Source organism: Poromitra crassiceps (assembly GCF_964638095.1).
Source record: "Poromitra crassiceps genome assembly, chromosome: 17".
Lineage (NCBI taxonomy): Eukaryota > Metazoa > Chordata > Actinopteri > Beryciformes > Melamphaidae > Poromitra > Poromitra crassiceps.
Genome location: NC_139635.1, coordinates 36,596,113 through 36,617,518, shown reverse-complemented (window position 1 = coordinate 36,617,518; position 21,406 = coordinate 36,596,113). Strand labels below are relative to the sequence as shown.

The 21,406-nt window shown below is 43.7% G+C and overlaps 1 protein-coding gene across 2 annotated transcripts in view; it reads left to right on the top strand.

Annotated features, from left to right (window-relative positions):
- The window catches only part of LOC310791902 (cytosolic phospholipase A2 zeta-like), a 37,707-nt gene extending 16,958 nt beyond the window's left edge, over positions 1-20,749 (top strand). For both annotated transcript variants that reach the window (XM_083653583.1, XM_083653584.1), the window contains exons 8-21: positions 1,274-1,325; positions 1,519-1,646; positions 6,397-6,486; positions 7,603-7,634; positions 7,793-7,931; positions 8,065-8,201; positions 12,071-12,293; positions 13,058-13,175; positions 13,463-13,600; positions 13,742-13,849; positions 14,176-14,355; positions 15,680-15,852; positions 17,826-18,012; positions 19,278-20,749. In XM_083653583.1, the coding sequence (XP_083509709.1) occupies positions 1,274-1,325; positions 1,519-1,646; positions 6,397-6,486; positions 7,603-7,634; positions 7,793-7,931; positions 8,065-8,201; positions 12,071-12,293; positions 13,058-13,175; positions 13,463-13,600; positions 13,742-13,849; positions 14,176-14,355; positions 15,680-15,852; positions 17,826-18,012; positions 19,278-19,477 (1,905 nt within the window). In that variant the 3' untranslated portion in view covers positions 19,478-20,749. The remainder of the gene's footprint in view (positions 1-1,273; positions 1,326-1,518; positions 1,647-6,396; positions 6,487-7,602; positions 7,635-7,792; positions 7,932-8,064; positions 8,202-12,070; positions 12,294-13,057; positions 13,176-13,462; positions 13,601-13,741; positions 13,850-14,175; positions 14,356-15,679; positions 15,853-17,825; positions 18,013-19,277) is intronic.
- Positions 20,750-21,406: the final 657 nt, after the last annotated feature.

Below are 21,406 nucleotides of genomic sequence, written 5' to 3'. Positions count from 1 at the left end.
CCTCATGATACCATGGGCCTTTCCTTCTATAGCTAACATCGAGCTACCTCATGATACCATGGGTCTTTCCTTCTATAGCTAACGTCAAGCTACCTCATACAATGGGCCTTTCCTTCTATAGCTAACATCAAGCTACTGTACCTCATGATACCATGGGCCTTTCCTTCTATAGCTAACGTCAAGCTACCTCATGATATGATGGGCCTTTCCTTCTATAGCCAACATCAAGCTACTGTACCTCATGATACCATGGGCCTTTCCTTCTATAGCTAACGTCAAGCTACCTCATGATATGATGGGCCTTTCCTTCTATAGCTAACACGGGGGCACGGTGGCTCAGTGGTGGGGCTGTTGCCTCGCAGTCAGAAGGTCCTGAGTTCGATTCTCGCCTGGGACACTGTGAGCGCTGTGGTTGTGTTCCCCCCCATATCTTCAGTGCCCACTGCCCAGGTGGGGTATCTCGTCGTAAGGGCCTTTCTGTCTGTGTGGAGTTTGCATGTTCTCCCCGTGCTCCCCCAGGGGGGTTCCTCCGTATATAACCCCCCCCCCATTAAAAACATGCAGAAGATCAGATCGTCATCGTCATCCGACCAGTGACGACAACATCCGAAGTCGGTCCCCGGGCGCTGTACGAGAAAGCGACCACTGCTCCTGGCCTGCCCCCCCGGAGGAAAGGACAAAGCCAGGATGGGTTAAATGCAGAGGACAAATTTCACCGGCCACCGTCAGCATGTGTGTGTTGTGGCCCTCCGTGCATGTGTTGATGTGTAATCGTGTGACAATAAAGACGGGCTTGTCCGTCTGAAATCGTGTCAAGCTACTGTACCTCATGATACCATGGGCCTTTCCTTCTATAGCTAACGTCAAACTACCTCATGATACGATGGGGCTTTCCTTCTATAGCCAACATCAAGCTACCTCATGATACGATGGGCCTTTCCTTCTATAGCCAACATCAAGCTCCCTCATGATACCATGGGCCTTTCCTTCTATAGCTAACGTCAAACTACCTCATGATACGATGGGGCTTTCCTTCTATAGCCAACATCAATCTACCTCATGATACGATGGGCCTTTCCTTCTATAGCCAACATCAAGCTCCCTCATGATACCATGGGCCTTTCCTTCTATAGCTAACATCAAGCTACCTCATGATACCATCGGCCTTTCCTTCTGTAGCTTGTGGAGACAATAATTGTGCATTATCAGCATACCTTATTTTGATTATAACAAACCAGAATGACTGATTTCTGTTTTGTGCCTTGTGTCCCAGGCTTCTCCATTCTCTGTTTTGGATGTCATGGTTGACAAGCTATGCATTAAAAGTATGTATCAATGTCAACATATTTATGTCACAATTCTGTGCGCCTCAATAAACTGAAATGTATGTCGCGCCACACGCCCGTAACAGTGTTTGCTTGTGTGTGCTCGTATGTAACTTGTCAAGCAACGGTAGCATATGTTTTCATCAGTATTTATAGCGCCATTCATATTTTGCACATTTGCTTCTTTTCACAGAGGTTCAGGACATGGTGCTTAAAATACAGGGCGCCTTTCAAGAAGATGTTAAAATTCCGAATCCCCAGGAAGCGAAAACACTTCGCTTCTATATCAACAAGTTCCTGGAGACAGACGTAGGACTGGCGGTGAGGTTTAACTCTTACCTTGGCAAGTTTTAGGCACCAATACTGTTGAGTGGTGGTTTCTCTATGTACATGTGTCCACATTCAGCGGTGTATGTACAGTAATGTATGTACCTGTATGTGTATATACTGTACATACTGTATGTATGTATGTATGTATGTATGTATGTATGTATGTATGTACAGTATGTATGCATGCATGTATGTACTGTATGTATCTATGCATGTATGTATGTACTGTAAGTATGTATGCATGTACGGTATGTATGTACTGTATGTATGTATAGTATGTATGTTAGGGTGCATCAAATTGCAATGCAAAAATGAAATCTCAACATATCAAACTGTCTGGGGTTGCATTTTGTTATGAGACACATAAAAATAACTTTTGCAAAGTTATGGGAAAATTGATTGAGATTTAGGGGTGTAACACAGCATGTGAAAAATACGAAAATCTGCCTTTTTGGGTCAAGGCAAATTTTAGAAATGCATAGAGTGCACATTTTGAATAGAACAAGATGTATTTATTTCTTAACAGAACATTTGAATTTGAATAGAACATTTATTTATTTGAGAACATTGAAGCAACCTAGAACCGAGAACATTGAAGCAACCATTGAGCAACCTAGAGTCCTAGTCCTGGTCCAGCTTGTGCTTGCAGCTGCGCAGTTTTGGCTGTTTAGAGCGGTCATGCTCCACTGCTTGCAGTACATTCTGCAGATGCTCCTCTCCCCGGGCTGCTGCCACGAAGTCTGATGTGAGTTTGACGCCACGCTCGGCGCAGTCATTCACAACATTGATGGCACGTACATTCACCGCACCCATCTGGAATTCCACACTGGTAGCCCAATCCTCTACATCAAGCGAAATAAACGCTAGATCAATGTGCAGCTGATACATGCCGAACCAGCAGTCTGGGTTGGCGAGGTCGGGCAAGCTGGTGGTCGACGAGAGGGTTGGGAACTTCGGCTTGCCGAAACCAGTGCCAAAGCGGAGGTGTGGGGCTCGCATTGGGACATCAGCCGGCTTGTGCTCGAAGATGGCATTTGCAAGTGTGCGCCGCTCGCCAACTGGCACCTTGGTGCTGAAGAGTGCCAGGGGCAGCATCTCGCCTGTCGGGTACCATAGGTGCCGCTCCAGCGCCTTAATTGCTGATGCTGCGATGCCCTCGTCAACAGACTTGTAAGCATACAGGTGGCGGTAGAGTGTGAGATCATTCCATGCTGCATCTACGGCCGTGTCGCAGGTCAGCCACCACGTTGCGTAGATGTGCGTGATAAAGTTGGCAAACGCCCGAATCTTCAGCACCTGCTGCCACGTGGTGATGGTGCCCTGAGGAAGCAATGCAATGTGCTGCTCCATCAAGGCCAGTTTGAGTGTGTAGAGCAGCTTGGCCATCCATCGCGGCTTGTGCAGTGCTCCCGGCCTTTGGAAGGTAACTGGAGTGTGCGCTGGACCGTCTGTACCCAGATACACACGACACAGCTGCACGAACTCACGGTAGTCAACTCGCTTGTAGTCAAGCACTCCTGCAGCACACTCAATGAATTCACCACGCAACTTGACCAGGGCACTGGGGTTACACCCCTACTCTTGCGAAGAGTGCCGATGGGCTCTTTAATGACCACAGAGAGTCAGGACCTTGGTGTAACGTCTCATCTGAAGGATGGTGCACACTCACAGGACAGAGTCCCTGTCTCTGCCCTGTGGCATTGGGGAGATTATTCATCAGATCAGATTATTCAGAGCAGAGGGGAAGAGCACCTCCTACTGGTCCTCCAACATCACTTCCAGCACCAGTCTCCCATCCAAGGAGTATCCTAGGCCAGACCTGCTTAGCTTCACAAGAAAAGACAGTAATGTAATGCAGGAGCCACTGGTATAGCAAGCAAGCTAATTTAACAGTGGCCAACTAAAACCACAATAGTAATTTTGAGACACTTTTGGCTCCAACCTCCGCAGTTATTTCACATTAGACTACATGCAACATGTCGACCCATCCATCTATTAGCACGCTAACGTTAATTTATCATGTTTTAACTGGAAAGTAGCTAGCTAGCTAGCTGTAGCTAGCCACACACAAGTTTACCTGAGATGCTCCAGACGAAGCATGTGGAACGATCATCGCCCGGCTGACGTGCAAGCTGCTGCAGAGAATTTTTTTTTGGAAGATAATAAAATTGTGAAGGTGAATTCTTCGCCACATCCCAGCAAACATTTTCACGTATAACGACCGTCTGCTGCACGTCAAACCACTACATCTAGTCAGGGTCTAATTATATATCTCAAATGGAAATCTTAGCGACGTAATTCCTCTACTTCCCCACAACGTGTCCAGATTCAACGATTTTTGCTACATCGAAAGAAAAGAGATAGCACCTCATGGGGGATTCGATCCTGCGGCGCCCGCATCGCAGTCCTCTGTCTTATCCATTAGGCCACGGAATTAGTTACAAATGCTCCGGATTTGATCATATATAGAGATACTTAACATTGAACACTTGGGATTTTGACATGACGGTCTCTACTGGAAGTTGCATTGATAGGCTAGCTGCCTCGCTAATTCTGTTTCATGATTTCAACCAGCGATGAGACAGGTATATTTATATAATTTACGATAATGTAACCAACGCGACTTTAGCAGACAGCATCCAAAACCCACAACACTGCGTTTAGTTACGGCAAGAGAAATGGGACAATACCACAGGATTCAGGAAGTGTGTGATAAATACAAGCCCATAGCAAGAGACACTTGCACTTATATGACATAAACGTGTTTTCATATTAAAAAAAGAAAAGGGCGTTCAATAAAAGTCGTCATTGCAGGTGGAGTGCATGACTATCTGATCACACAACAGGTAAATTGTCAATCAAATGTCATTTTATTCAACAAAAACACAAAAGACACCTACATGTGGTGTTTTCAAAGCAATATGAGATCAATATTTTTTGTTTTGAAGTGACAGTCTAAACGTTACTTTGGAGGAACGTGGAGAGAAGGTCAGACTTAGATGGTAGATGCCAAACCACAATTCTATCGTCTGGTGACGTCGCGGTCAAGACGATGTTTGCTGGGATGGCTTGCTGCTTCTTCTTTTTTAAACCAAACATTGAAAGCCAAGCCCAAAGTGATGGAACCAGAGAATGGCATAAAATGAACCAATTTATCATGGCTCCCCAGTGAAGCCAGTTACCCCCTGTTGCCGAAAAAGCTGATGTGCCGTTATACCCCTAGATCACCACGTATTGCAAAAATATTTTGCATGTGTTGTTTTTCCATGGATGGTAACACTTTTAGCACCCAGACAGATCAATATTCTGAAAATGTGTATTTTGATGCACCCTAATGTATGTACTGTATGTATGTTTGTATGTATGTATCTATGTATCTATGTATGTACATACAGTATGTATGTATGTACGTACGTACGTACATTTTATTGTATGTATGTTTGTACTGTATGTACTGTATGTATGTATGTTGGTATGTATGTATGTATGTATGTACGTACACTATGTAGCTTATGTACATACATACGTATGTACAGTATGTATGTATGTATGTATGTATTGTGACAGGTCCGGTTCTCAAAAATAGAATCAGGCTCGCGTCTAGAACCCAAACCCGCCACAACAACAACAGAATGACTGAGCAACACGTTATCTCACAGGAAGTCAATGAACGGAGTTGGCCTACCTGAAAACCCAGGAGTAGGCCTCGAACAGCAGGCTGTAGCGCTCTGATGGTTTCACCAAGCCTCAGTATGGAAGCTGGCTATCAGCAGCTCCCGTTCAGTAGATTAGGGACGCTAGTACAAAGAATATCTCACACACACAGTCACACCCATATGTGAAAACAGAGGGAAAACGACTAGGGACTGGGGGAACACAGAAAACCGTGGCCTTCTTCAATCACCAGCTAAGAGAGACCCCGTGCGCACCTGAAATGCCACACCATAATTATACTAACTCTAAGCCACTCCCACTTCCTGTTTAACCCCGGTGCTCAGTCATAAGTCACATGACACAACCTACCAGGGGGTATCTGACCACCACACCTGTCACAGTATGTAAGTATGTACAGCATGTATGTATGTATGTACAGCATGTATGTATGTATGTATGTACGTACAGCATGTATGTATGTATGTATGTATGTATGTATGTGTGTACCGCATGTATGTATGTATGTATGTACAGCAGGCCTATTCAACTGGCGGCCCGCGGTGTGTCAAGTGTACATATAATGGCTCTGGGAACGGTCCGACCCCCGGCCCCTTAGGTTTCTGACAATGTAGCCCCCTGTACATACATGTATGTATGTATGTATGTATGTATGTATGAATGTATGTATGTATGTATGTACACAGCATACAGTATATGTATGTATGTATGTACGTACTGTATGTATGTATGTATGTATGTATGTATGTATGTATGTATGTGTATGTTTGTATGTATGTGTATGTTTGTACGTATGTGTATGTTTGTATGTATGTATGTATGTATGTATGTATGTATGTATGTATGTATGTATGTATGTATGTATATATGTATATATGTATGTATGTATGTATGTATGTATATACAAATGTATCAACTTTTGTTACTTAGATGTTTTATTTGTCCATTACAAAAGGCTCCCTAAAAGCACTCCCCCCCCTACTGGCATGACATGACAAGAATGTGTTTAAATGAAAGTGACCAAAAACACATTAAAAGTATAAAGCTATGCAATTTGTCTGTGTTGTAGTCTTCAGAGAAGAATCCTGTCCTATCTGCCGTCAAACTCCAGCCAGTACCTGCTAAAGAAAAGGTCACAGTGTCTCTGCCTCTTGGTCAGGTACAACTCATGCTGTTTGTATGAGGTCGAGTGCATGTTCACACTGTGAGGAACTTGGTTCAGAGGTTCAGAGGCCAGAGGCTCTGCTTGTATTTATGTAGTGGTCTGCACCTACAATCTAATAAGCTATGTCAAATAATGTATGTATTTTCACTGCTTTAGTATTGCCTTTCAAAATAGCACATCATTTTGACATCTTAATAGCTGGCTGGCAAGTGTTAATTAGTTACCATTAATAATAATAACAACAACAACAACAACAACAACAACAACAACAACAATAATAATTATCATTATTATTATTACTATTATACTTGTTGTCTTGTTGTCTTTTATTTTTGCTCCAAGTGAAATGCTTTATGGTCACTCGCGATTCAGTAAGTCACTGGTTGGCTTGGTTCCAGCCTTAAAACTAGTTATGTTGCCTAAGGATTTTTCTAAATGTCGAGGAGAAAATGAATGGGGAACTCTCATCCGGGGCAGGAGACATCACGTGACTGTTCAGCTCTATTGCTCACGAAATCTAATCACATTGGCAGTGTTGGGAGTAACTAGTTACTAAGTAAAGCATTACTGTATTTCCACTACTTTTTGTACTAATTTTGCCTAACTTGCCCAGCACAGGTAAGGAATAACCTTGCGTCACCAGGCTCTCTCAAAGGAGAAGAGCCTGGTGCCCATTAGTGGCACTCAGCAGTCTTCCGCACTAAGACCCGCCCCCAGTGGTGTTTCTGGTGGTCTTTCTGCTTTGTCCCCCATAGAAAGATGGTTTCATCCGGCGTTAGTTCATTTTATTTTTGTAGCTACATATCTAGATAACGCACATCACATTCATTTACGTTATGACGCCCTGTTTTCATAGCAGAATTCATAGCAGCACAAAAGTACAGACCGTTTCTGCCGTAAGACCGTGGTGTTCCACTTTTGGTCCCAAGGAAAGAAAGAAGGATGTAGGGAAAGAAATGGAATTGGCGTTGCGTTTCCCTGGTCGCTCACATCAACAGGAAATGAAGTAACTAAGGTGACTTGTTGCTCGTGTTGCTCACAGTGTGAAAGCACAGCGGTTGTAATTTGAATCAGACTTGAGGCACGTAAATAATATTTTTTCCATCACAGGACACCATGGATTTAGACCTGCATGATGATGGGTAAAGTGCTTCTTTCATTCATACAGTATCACTCATACTTACTCATACATACATACATACATACTCATACACAATTTCTCGTGTGTGTGTGTGTGTGTGTGCGTGCGTGCGCGCATGTTGACTCTCACCTTAATACTCTTGCTATTGCAAATCCATAGCACGGAGGAAGATCTTGCAGTGCGTATGGATTTTGACATCCCACCCCAAGAGAAAGAATTTCTAGAAAAGCGGAAAGTCGTGGTGGGACAGGCTTTGCAGAAGCTGCTTGGCCTCAGCTCTCCTCCTGGACCCAAAAAAGTACAGTGTACAGTACACTTCTTCTGAATGAATGAATGAATAAATAAATGTATATTAGACAATATTTGAAGTCTTGCTGCCTGGCCAAACATATGATCATGTCCATTTAAACATATATTTGTCCTCTGCCCAGGTGCCTGTAATAGCTATGGTGGGTTCAGGAGGCGGGACCAGAGCGATGACAAGCCTGTTTGGCAGTCTGAGGGGGCTGCAGCAAATAGGCATCCTGGACGCAGTCACTTACATCACTGGTGTGTCCGGTTCCACATGGTGAGTTCTGGCTTCACAGTGCTGTGTCACAGTCAGTCTTGCTTATTGGTAAGCTCATAAAGAACTTGATATGAACACTATCTTCGTGTGTTTGTAGGGTATGCAAACTGTGAATGCAAAAGAAATGGCTGACGGGCTTTGTGTACATTATGACGTTGGTCTCACCAAAGGCCCTTTTAAGGGCGGCCATATGTTCAATAAAGAGCTTACCTCAGTTGCAGCTAGCATGCCCCCATCTCCAATGAGCGGAAGACGCTGCCAGTCAAATACGTTCCTACCAAGCACAAACACACCAGTCACAACTGTCTGAGTATCAGTTTTTGCCCAGGTGTCTGACCACTCTTCACCAGCGTATAAAAAGTGCCCTAATTAATGTCCAGGTTCTCAGAGCCCCGGTTTTGTGTAGGAAGGTAACACAGAGTGTTATTCGCTAACCCTGGACGGCGCCATATTGTTGACATACCGTCCTGCACGCACACAGCGCTGCAGCTGACAACTAGTAACAGCCTTATTGTCGTTTCTGTTCCATTACAAAATAGCGATGGTAATGACAGCAATAAAAACCCCACAGTTGTTATTTGTATGCTGCCGTTAATGCCTGTAATAAATAAACAAAAGAACGAGGTGAACAGACTTTGCTGTGAGCAGCTGTCAGAAAGTTTCACCTGTCTCAACTAACTATCCACACACCTCAGTCTCCTGTGCTGCTGACGTATCCTCCGTCTCGCTCCCTTCACGTCTGAGGACGGTATATATAGAAACAACCCACGGGGACTTTATTGCTGTCATTACTACAGCCATGCCTAACGCAGGTCACCATCCGAACACAATTGGAACGATACAGGTAACGCTAACAGCGGCGAGCTTCCTATAAACGCTGCTCCACATCCGCCATATTGACGACAGCGCTATGTCGTCAATATGGCGGCGGTGGGCATGCCAGTACGTGAGTGACATCAATCGAATAAGGTCTATTGCCCACGCAAAACGCCACGCTACTGCCGTCCGCTCGTATAAAGCGGTCAGGACAGCCGAGTATGAAACCACGCCCACCTCTTGTGAGGATGGTGAAGACCAGAGCCGTATAATAGAAGAGTTCTGACATCTCCATTCACTCCAATGGACCAGTTTTTTTCCAGGAAGTAAAAAGTGGAACTCTTGAGTAAAAAAAGCAGCACTGTGGAGTTGCAGCAAAATAGACAGTGTTGTACTTTGAAAGGGTTTTTCATCCCTTGAAATGAATCAAATTGTACATTATTGGCTTTATTTTAGCATGCAAAAGTAGCGCGAGACCCATTCCTGGCTGTTCATTGGCTAATGAGTCTCGCATTTTGGTCCTCCGCTGACGCCACTCTCTTACTAGAGGACACTAGTGAAGACTCAACCTTCCCGTCCAATCACAAGAGGGGAAGCGATGCAACGGAATTTGCATATCTGCCCGAGCGGCTTCACTCTGAAAGCAGTGACGGTCCCGCTCCCGCTCACCTTCGCTCCTCTCAGACGTCGGTAACCACACCCACCTCACATGAGGACGGTGTGGATTCAACCTTCCCGTCCAATCGCAGGGGGGGAAGCAGCGAAGCAACATTTGCATGTTTGCATAGGCAGCCTCGCTTAGAATATATATATATATAACAGCTATATAACAGCACCAACGGAGAAACGGAGCAATTCCACAAGGAACGATACTCTCCCTCCCTTTCATAGCGGCCCCCGTGAGCACAAGAGCGGCACGGCGGGCCGAAACTGGCTGTTGAATCAGACAGAAAAGACAGATCCATACAGAGTACGATCCCCTCTCAGAACACAGCTCAATGTGGAGACAGATTGCCTGCGGCCAAACATGGCTTTTAAACACAATCACAGAAGAATACACTCTACAATTCAAGGCAACACCCCTCATTTCAGGGGCGTTTTGGTCTATTCCCCCGAGGGGAATGTGGCTCTGGAGAAAGAGTTGTTCTTCTGGCAAAACAGGCAATTTCTCATATCCCACTGGAAGAAGTACAAAATAAATACAGCTTTTAATTTCAAGGCAGAGCGAAAGTCCACAAACAGGAGCCTGGCATACTAGGCTCCTGTGGTGTTCAGGTGCATGAGAATGTAGTGGAGGGCCATGTTTATGGCATCATCTACAGACCTGGGCCCCGTTCCAATACCCATACTTCCATACTATTTAGTCGGCAAAAAAAGAATTAGTATGTCCCAATACATAGTATGTCAGATGCAGTATGCCAAGAGTACCAGGATGTTGTACTACATCAGCTCCTATTTCGGAGTATGCATCGATGCATGCTGCGCCAGCCAAACTTCCCCACAATCCTTTGCGCAGCGGAAGTTTTTCTTCTTCTAATGTTTTATGGCGGTTGGCAAACAACTTTTTGTGCATTACCGCCACCTACTGGAGTTACGTCGCACTGACTGAGCTGCGTGTATAATCCACGCCCACCTCCATGATGCCGTGAACACGTCAATAACTATGATAAAAACACTGACAGAAATATGCACGTTATTATACTGTTAAGAATGAGACTGCATGTAAGTATCATCACATCAGTTTATTAGAAACAACAACATACATTACAATATAACAGCAATTTGTTTATTTGATTGTCTGTTCCAATTTTGTAAATGCTTAGTCTGAATTTTTTGTATAATGTACTGTTTGTTATTGCCAGACTTTGTTTAATTAATTAAAAAAAAAAAAAAACTCAAATGTGGCGCTGCGGACGTCGGCGGAAGTGAGCAAGAGGTCGGAGTTCAGGAAGCTCACGTGACGACAGATGTAGTGTGTCCCAATAGTATGCATTTCGCATGCATGCTACACACTACAATCCATACTTTGTGAGGGCAGCGGCAGTACATACTACAAGAAAGAAGTACGGTACAAGTATGGGTATTGGAACGCAGCCCAGTTGTCTCTGTAAGCGAACTGGAGGGGGTCAAGGAGTGGGTCCGTGATGGATTTTTAGTTAGGATAGAACAATGCGCTCAAAGGACTTCATGACCACAGAGGTCAAGGTGACGGGTCTGTAGTCTGTAGCGCTGTTCGCCCCGCCCCTCTGTTAAGTTTAATATTGAACCTGTTGCATATCCAAATTGCACCAAATCAGATGTTGCACATCTTTGGGTCGGCAGCAATGCATCCGCCGTGTGAAGTTGATTGGAAGGACGGTTGTATATGTGTATATATGTGTGGGTGTATATATATATATATATATATATATATATATATATATACTGTATATATACTGTATATATTCCTATGCTCGGCCGCTGTGCGGGCTTGCTAGCTCGGCCTGCACCCGGCTCCGTCAGGTCACCCGCACAGCCCAGCCATCATCTCCATCTGGTTCCTCCTAGTCTCGCTTACCAGCCTCCCCTCCCTTCCATGGGAGGAGTCTGGCTGCATGGAAACAGGCTGCTGGCATAAGCCCTCCCCTGCTCTACAGCTGCTCTCCGATTGGAGGCGACCATTTCAGTCGCTGCTGGATTTCCGGTCCCCACTTACCAGCTCTGTCATTGCCATGTCAATCAGAGGGGCTTCCGCTCCCTTCTCCCAGTGTGTCTCTGTAAATGTCCCCCGCCGCCAAAGTGAAAACAACAACGCTAACTAGCTAGCATCATCACTGATGACATCACATCATTAGCTAATTAGCCTAATTAGAAAATCTGGCTCCATCAGGTCACCCGCACGGGTGCCGTTTACACACCCTGAAGGTTTCAGCCTGATCGCACGTAAAACGGCATAGCTGTGGCGGAACACAGAACTTGAAACAAACAGACAAAGTCCACATACTCAATTGTATATATCTGTAGATAGATTCATTCTAACTCTTATCACTCTCTGTAATTCATCCCATGAACAGGTGTATGAGTAGCCTGTATCAGCAAGCCGATTGGTCACAGCAGGACTTAAACAGTGCCATCACAGCAATGGAGGGGAAGATAAGCAAGAGCTTCTTGAGTTCCTTTTCCCGTGAAAAACTGCACTACTACCATGAGGAAATGCACAAGAAAAAGGCGGAGGGTCACATTGTGTCATTTGTTGATATGTGGGGCCTGATCATTGAACATCTGATCTTTGAGGAGGTAAGGAATGCTACACTTTCTCTGACCATCATGTTACTTTTAGATAGATCTCCACAAGGTTTGGCATCCGGGTATAGTGAAGCAGTAGATTCCCTGCCTATATACCAACACAAGGGTCGCAGGTTCGAGCCCCCATGTTACGTCTGGCTTGGTCCTACGGGCACAATTGGCCGTGTTTGCAGGTGGGAAGCCGGATTAAGGGATTCCGGGATTAATGTGTCCCTGGTCGCTAAGTGCCTCCTCTGGTCGGTCGGGGCGCCTGTTCCGGGAGGAGGGGAACTGGGAGGAATAGTGTGATGATCCACCCATGTCCTGCGGTTGAAACTCCTCACTGTCAGAAGAAAAGAAGCAGCTGGTGACTGCACATATATCGGAGGAAGCATCTGCTCATCTACAGCTCTCCCCAGATTGGCAGAGGGGGTGGAGCAACGACTGGGACAGCAGGGGAATTGGCCAAGTACAATTTGGGAGAAAATGGGAGTGGAAATCCGGGAAAAGATTTTGATCAAAAGATCTCCAAGCTGGGAGTGAAAATCCAGGAAAAGATTTTGATAAAAAGATCTCCAAGCTTAAGTGCACAAATCATTTGAAGCTGAAATGTTGTGCATCTCGCTTGCAGTTACTCTGGTTTATTATTCATTGTAGTTTTTGTTTTTATCTTTAGTCACCCAAAACTGGATAACTATGATTTTTGTTGTTGATGGTTTTGCAGAATGTTTTTTCTTTTATTTTCTCATCACGGTTATAACATGTTGTCTTCATAGAAAACCACCAGTACCCTGTCTGACCAGCAGAGGGCAGTGGTTGATGGCCAAAACCCTCTCCCCATATACACATGTGTCAATATGAAGGATGAATTGGAGCGCTGTGAAAATGAAGCTGGTAAAGATCCATAGGCATTCATTTTCACCTGAAATGTACTGTAAGTGAAAATGATAACTGTAGACTTGTCAGGATATACAGCTGGTCTTTGTGACTGAGCTGAATGTTCAGGGCACCAAGAAACGCTTTCAGACGGCAAATCAACACTAAGGATTTTGGATAATGATTTAATTAATTTAATTCTATTACTTTTCTAGGGCATGCAGACACATAAACCATAACTGAAAATGCATATTGTGGAGGATTAAAGGATTCATTTTGTTTCCCCCTTTGAATCTTGTTTTCAGAGTGGTGTGAGTTTACCCCCTATGAGGTTGGCATATCAAAGTATGGGGCATTTGTCCCAGCCGAGCACATTGGGAGTCAATTCTTCGTTGGTCGTATGATCAAGAAACTAATGGAACCCCGCATCCCTTTTCTGATGGGTGAGAACATGACAGCTCATTCATTCATACTGTACACTTCCTGTTATGTCAATAACTATGTGTGGTTTTGCACAGTACTACAATATTAATCCATGTTAATTATATCATCTTGTACATTCTGTCTCATTTCAACATTATCAGGGATATGGAGCAGTGCCTTCTCTGTCAGCATGACCCAACTATGGCAGTTTGCTACAGGTAGCGATCCCTCCTGGACTCCATTCGCAGGAGCTGATATCAACGACATAGGTACAGCACATTCACCCTATAATGCACTGAGACATACAATTAAACTAAAAATATTTGAAAATGACAACAACAATCCCTAAGACTATTAGAGAAAGACAAAATACAGTAGGCCTATAACTGTTTCAAAAGTGTTCTTACTCTCAATAATAACTATGGTCCAACAAATGGTTTAAGACGTGTCTAGAATGCCAGTCTGGGATTCCCAGACTAAAGATAACAATAATATCCGAGCAGAGTTGATATTTCCAATGTGCAGCACTGACTGACTATGTTTGCTGAAGGACCTGCTGACTTATATGTATGTTGTTTTTGTGTTTCTTTGACAGAGCTTGATCATGAACCATCAGCCCTGGAGACATATGTCATAAACCCAGTTGCAGGCATGGCCAACAGGGTGACTAGTTTCATGAAGAAGCGTCCAGTTGTTGCTGAGGTGTACAACTTCATGCGTGGGCTCTTCCTGCACTCCAACTACAATAAAAACAGCAACTTCCAGGCCTGGAAAGGTGGGCCCCTCATCCTGTTAATGATGTGTAGGCTATTGTGCAAGTCTGATCACAGGACACTTGTTTCTCCTGCTCAAACACAAAGCACTGCTGTGAGCATAAGCTCAATCAGCAGAAGGGATAATATTCTTGTTGCTATGCAACACAAAAAACAACTTGCAAATATTATCTAGTTAACCTCCTGGGACCCAGACTCATGTCCACTGTAGTGGACGAGTCTATGGTCTTAATTTCAAGAAGCATAATGCCAACATGCCTAAACCTGTTGCAGTGTGTAGAGGACATCAAGGGTTTTTCATTTGTTGGGTTGTGCATATGACATCCTGGGCCCTATCATCGCAAAAGCGGTAATTTAGCATTTGCGCTCGTTTTAGGCTGCGCACAATGCACAAGCGCATTTGTATTCTCCCTGCCATGCTATTACAGTACGTCTATGCCTGTTATAATTGTACTGGACATGCATGGGGTAGGCGACTAGGCGTGCCACATGCCAAACCAGGCGTTTCCTGTTGCAGTGTGCAGGATAAACGCCAGGAGTTTAGCGGAGGAATACGGTGGTTGTACGGTTGGGAGAAAAAGCAGTGCCCGAATGAGACCGCTGTTTGGCAGAAAAGTAAAGCGCTGAAAATTGTCAAAATAGAGCGTGCATGTACACAGATATCGGTTTGTTTAGGTGGGCGTTGTTTTAGGTGCCTAAATTACGTTTTAGTTCTTGGCCCCGTGTAGTAGAGAGACAGACCTGTGGAGGCTGTGCTGGGTCTCGATAAACGGTGCGCTCAGCGTCAGAGAACACTGTACCTATTTCAGTTAGTGTATGCAACTAGCTGATAGGACCCCACTTCAAACAAACCAAACTATCCTTTTAATGCCAAAATCTATCTTCTTTTTAACGTTTCCTCGGTAGGAAACCCATGAAATGATAAATAATGCAGTTTCTTATGAATAAAAATGCACACTACATGTCTGAGTGCTTTTACACTGAGCCATTGTTTGGGGGGGGGGGGTTAGGTGTACATTTCTGGATGAATATAAACTACCAAATGGACCATATTGGACTAGAAAGCTTGGATAATACACTAGCAAAGGTTAGACCGCTAATGGTGTGAGCATTCTCCATCCACATACTGTTTACCCTTAGCATTTGAGCTAACGTTATTGTAACAAACATTACTAATGTGATTAATAAGTAATAATAATGTAATGTAAATACATCATCTTAGTCCTGTGTGTTGATAAGTTGTGATTAAAGGGTTGGGTGGCCCCGGAATTCTTAAGTTTGGGAACCCCAATGTCTGTATATTAACATTCTTCATCTGCTGATCAGACACACATCCAGATCACTTCCCAAACAAGCTGACACCAGCTGACGGCAGACTTCGACTCGTGGATTCCGCTCATGCCATCAACATCGGCTGTGCTCCTGTCTTGCGGCCAGAAAGAGAAGTGGATCTCATCATATCCCTCGATTATTCATGGGACCCAGGCCATCACTTGAGTGTAAATAGAATTATATAGAAGAGGAGATGCTCATTTGATTAGAGCATAAACAGAAAATGTTTGCAGAGTTTTTCTTTCTTTTTTTTTGGAAAGGAACATTAGATTTTTATGCCATTATTTATAGTTTACTTTGAACACCACTATCAGTAAAAAATAATTCTTCGTTCAGTGAATGTTTGACAAAATTTGTTATTTTCAATCAATCAATCAATCAATCAAACTTTATTGCAGCCAAAGGCCAAAAGGTACAAAACAGGACATGTATATAAATAACAACATTTTAAAGCTAAAAACAGGTCCATCATTAGGTCGTCATCATATAAGTTTGCCAACAAACAATATTTGTGGAAACCTAACTTGTGCATACACAGGGACTGACCATGGGGCACCACCCCACCAATAAAAAGTTAGTAAAACTTACATTGTGCATACTTAAGGACTGACCGTAGGGTACAACCCCACACAGCCAAGAGTCATAAGAGGCACTTGTACCAGTGTGACCATATATGAGAGTGGTAACGAACAGAGCTGTAGCTTGGATTAACCAACACCATAATTACCTCATTAAGTGACCCATCAAGTCTACATTTAAAACTGTGCATGAGGTTTCTCAGTAGAGCCTGGAAGGTTGTCAAGCCATTAGTACAGAACAGCTGACTTGCACTACCCCCCCTAGGCTCCTTCAGGAGAATCCTGAGGGCGTCGTTATAAGCTACCTTAAGTTTACGTAAACTCTTACTTTTGTAGTTCACCCATAAGGGGGCAGTGTAGAGAGGGGTGCAGTAGGCTCTGAACAGGTTCACCTTCACCTCCATTGAACAGAAATGAAAATTCCTGACTAACATGTTAGCTTGCGCATATAGCATACGACGCTGTCTAAGCATATCAGAGTCATCCTGCATCTTGTCATCAATGATGTGTCCCAGATATTTGCAGTTGCTGGCCACAGAGATTATCCGTCCTGACAAATAAAATACGGGGAAATTAAGTTTCTGATCCCCTTTCGACCGGCAGATCAGAACCACACTCTTTTTGGCATTATATTTCACATCAAACATAACACCATATTCAGAACAGATGTTAAGTAGCTGTTGAAACCCCGCACTACTGGGGGAGATAATGGCAAGATCATCAGCATACATAAAATGATTAATCAATGTGCTACCTATCACACAGCCAGTCCTACAAGTAGTCAACTGCTTGGATAAGGCATCCATATAAAGATTAAAAAGGGCTGGGGATAAAATCCCCCCCTGACGGACCCCATTGCCAACACTAAATGGGGCAGACACCGAGTTCCCCCAACTTACCCGCATACTCTGGTTGGCATACCAGTATACAAGGATGCGGATGAAAGAACCCGGCACACCTCTCTGCATTAGTTTGGTAAAAAGCTTATGGTGATTGATTTTGTCAAAAGCTGACGAGGCATCAATAAAGCCAACAAACATAGTGGAGCCATGTTGTCTATAAAGCTCAACCGCTTCTTTTAACGCATAAATACAAAGATCTGTACTGTGTTTGGCCTTAAAACCAAATTGATTGTCAGTGGTTGAGATAAAAACACTTATCCTAAAATCTTTTCAAAAACTTTCGATATAATACTGGCTAAGGCGATGGGACGGTAGTTGGCCAGGCTCCCAACCTTTCCAGCTTTGTCCTTAATGACAGGGACTAAGGTAACTGCAATCATAGAGTCTGGCAGAATACCATGCAACAGAAGACCTGAAAAGCAGATGGATAGCAGCACTGCTAACCTGGGGCTAGCCAGTTTTAGATGTTCAGCAGTGATGCTATCCATGCCGCAAGCTTTATTATTGGGCAGTTGCTCAATAGCTTGGTAGAACTCATTGTAAGTGAGAGGAACACCTTCCTCCACCTCATTTTGTTGTCCAATCTTAGCAATTAGTGTTATATTACTTTCAAAATGTACATGTACTATATTAATGTGACCCACATGTGCAATTTTGCAGGAGATAACGCAGACAGCCAAGTACTGTAAGGATCATAAGATCCCCTTCCCGGACGCTGACTTTGCCAGTCTGGAGAAAGAACCTGCCAAAGAGTTCTACATCTTTGAGGATAAGGAGAATCCCAAGGCCCCGATAGTGCTTCATTTTCCACTCGTCAATGACACTTACAAAAAGTTCAAGGCCCCTGGTAAGCTGCTGGTTGGATCTGCTGCAATTGCAGCAGTGCTGTTTCCTTTAAGATACTTTAATTTTTGCTCTTTTACTTCTTAAAAGGAAGAATAGGCGGGAAGCTGATGAGCATGTAAATCCTTTTTTATTGCTTACACTCATCCAGTCATCTTACAAAAGATTTGAAGTTAAGAGGAACTTATAGTAACTTGGGAACCTGACGAATCTGCCAGCTCGTTTTAATTGCTCTGGCAGATACGTCTCGCCTCATTCAGACAGATTTCCACCTTTCCTGAAAACAGTCGGGCCAATCACAACTGTTAATCTAATATGGGGCACGTTTGATACGGTTTGGTACGATGACTAAGAGGAGCACCATTGAGCCATTTGAATCAGCGCTATGCCCCACATTTCTTTGCTGTGATTGGTTGTAGGTCTATCCAATTGCATCCAGAGGCAATCTGCGCCTGTTGATAATGTCCCCTGGAAATTGAATTGATTCCAGACTTATTTGCAGGTGCGAATGGTCTGGCGATATCAAGCTAGGGAACTAGTTCAGAGCCCGTTCAAAACATGTGTCGTTTATTCAACTGAGTCTTGAAAGTCCTGGGCCGTTTCTCAATACCAAGAATGCATTCTTGTTCTTGTGTTCTTGGGGAGAACGTTCTTGCTAGTCGTTCTTGGAAGAATGAACTTGCTAGGTCACAAGCACACATGACGCTGTTGGCAGTTTGAGACGATGCGTTCTTGAGGGTATTGCGCAATACCAGCGCAGAGGCCGCCTGCAGTACTACACAAATAAAAAGCTCAGCTGATGTAGATGCAGCCAAGTGATGGCCAGTGATGTTGGCTGGGCCCATGCTCTCTTTATGAGATAACATAACACTGAATCTAGTAAGGAAAATGATTTTGACACAGTAGTATAAAATATACTTCACATGCCTGTAAGGGGGCATGGTGGCGCAGTGGTAAGCGCTGTCGCCTCACAGCTAGAAGGTCCTGGGTTCGATTCCCACCTGGGATGCTGAAAAGAAAACATGCCTGTTCGGAACGGCCCTTTTACTTTCTCGAGAACCGCTCATCCAAACAACTTCATACTCAACACTGCGCCTCTAGGTGCCAGTGTGAAGTAGGTTGAACCAGAAGCAATTTATCCATTGTTTGATTCTACTGAAATTCTACTGAAAACACTGCCAAATGGGAAGTTGTAAATGTAATAGCTTGCTTATGGAGATATAGAGCACAGTGTTCATTTAACACATTTATTTTCATATGACTATGCAGGCGTGCCTCGGGTGGGTGAGGCAGAGCTAAAAGCCGGGGAGGTCGATATGATCAGCAGCAGCTCTCCATACCTGACCACGAAACTGACCCTCTCCAAAGAGCATTTCCGGGCCCTGGTGGACCTAATGACGTATAACGTCCTCAACAACAAGGACAACATCCTGGAGGCTGTCCGCAAGGCCCTGGAGAAGGAGGCATAAAGGCTGGCGCCGTGGGAGGAAAGATTACGAAGCATGCCATTAAAGGGATATAAAATAGCCAAGCATTTAGTGATTGAAGTGAATTATAATGTGTAATAATACAATACTGTTAGAGTCATACTTTTAGCCTAGTATACTCATGACTGTGTAAAACGTATATGTTGCTTTGACAGTTGTCAGTGATCTTGATTTTTCCAACACACACCGTTTTGCTTTGTGAAGGGCCATTTTGAAGAGTTTTTTAGTTTTTTGTTTGCCAGAGGCCAAGGGTGGAATTTGGGTTGTATGCAGAGTCACAGCGCTGCCTACTATTGGCCAATTTAATTGGTGACCTTTTAATCACTGGACAGGCAACCTGTCAATCACTAGGAAAACAACCTAATTTGATATCGAAATCACCATATCAACATTAGAAGAAGTGAAATTAGGTGGTAGGATTCCATCTTGCCAGGCTTCAGGTTATGCGTTTGTGGCCAAACCAGTGTTTCAGACTAATTAGTGTCCTATGAGGAACTATGGCAGCTTGCTTGCTTCCTGGTTGTCCATCGTATCTGATGATGACCATCTTCTCCTATTTGTGGGTCCTTTGGTGATTAGGTCTGGGACTCCGGTAGCAGGAGAAGATACCTGCGCAGAGATGTTTTTAAAGTGGCATGGGGGTGTGCTTCTTCCCAAGGCCACTGAGGAGATGATAGACAGATGGTTCATCAGATGGCGGTTGTTGGTTGGTTGCTTGGCAACGTCAAACCTGAGAAGTGAGACTTGAGTTTCTGAAGAGAGTTTATTATTACTGTACACGCTTTGGATTCTATCTGTGCTTTGGGAATGCCTTTGGGGGTACTTTATTTTAAGGGTTTTTACAAAAAGGTTAGTACTGTAGGTTTTTGATACGAAAATGTCTCTCTCCCCCAAACCAATCATGTAAATTATGGACTGAATTATAACCATAATGTAAATTATGAACAAAATTGTAACCATATGATCTTATTTGTAATCAGTGTCACCTGCCTGACTAGTTAAGAACAACTATAAGGTTATTGGTTGAGTGAATAAAAGTATATTATACTGATCACTCCAAATGATTCAACAGATGGGAGTAGAATACTTACTTTTAATCTTTACATAACTGTTTTTTACTGATTTGTCTGATCTTTACATTTAAACTGTTTTATTGATTTTTACATTTTTACAACTCTGTGTATTGAGTTTTTACACCTGAGTTTTTGCATCTGCTGAAGCTACCACCTTAAGCAATACAATAAAGCAAACCATTGAAAGAAGTACCAAACTCTTTTTTGTTTTATTCTCTGTGAGGACTCTCACAGGGGAAGCATGCCTCTCCTTGTGAACATAAAACATCCCACATAGTGTCGCTAAACCAGGTCCACCAGATGAAACTTAGTCTAGATTTGTAAAAATACATTCCCTTAGCATTAAAGGAGCATACTTATTGCTTAAGCTATTTTTCAGCAACTGCTGCTTTACAGAGCAGACCTAGCTGTTGTTAACCGTGGCTCCTCACAGTATTGCTACTTAGGCCAGTATAGGAAGTGGAAGGAGTGGATGTTACTCCTGGAAAATTAAGATATTCACTAAATGTTTCTATATTCACAGATTGTTTTCATTAGTGTTTTATACTTTTTATTAGGCTACCAGGGTTTGACCATTTTTGACAAATGTATTACAAGAAAGTCATCAGCATTAAGGCTTAATTACTGTATGCTCAACCTTAAATACGGATACGCATAGCCTACGGATGGAGCTTTCTGTCCGTACTCTGCATTAATTTCATATGTAATTCTGCACGTTTTCTGAAAGCTTACGGGGACAGATGAAACGGAGCAGTACCACACACACACACACCAGGGGCGTATCTACGGGTGGGCCTGGGTAGGCACAGGCCCACCCACTTCTTGCCCTGGCCCACGC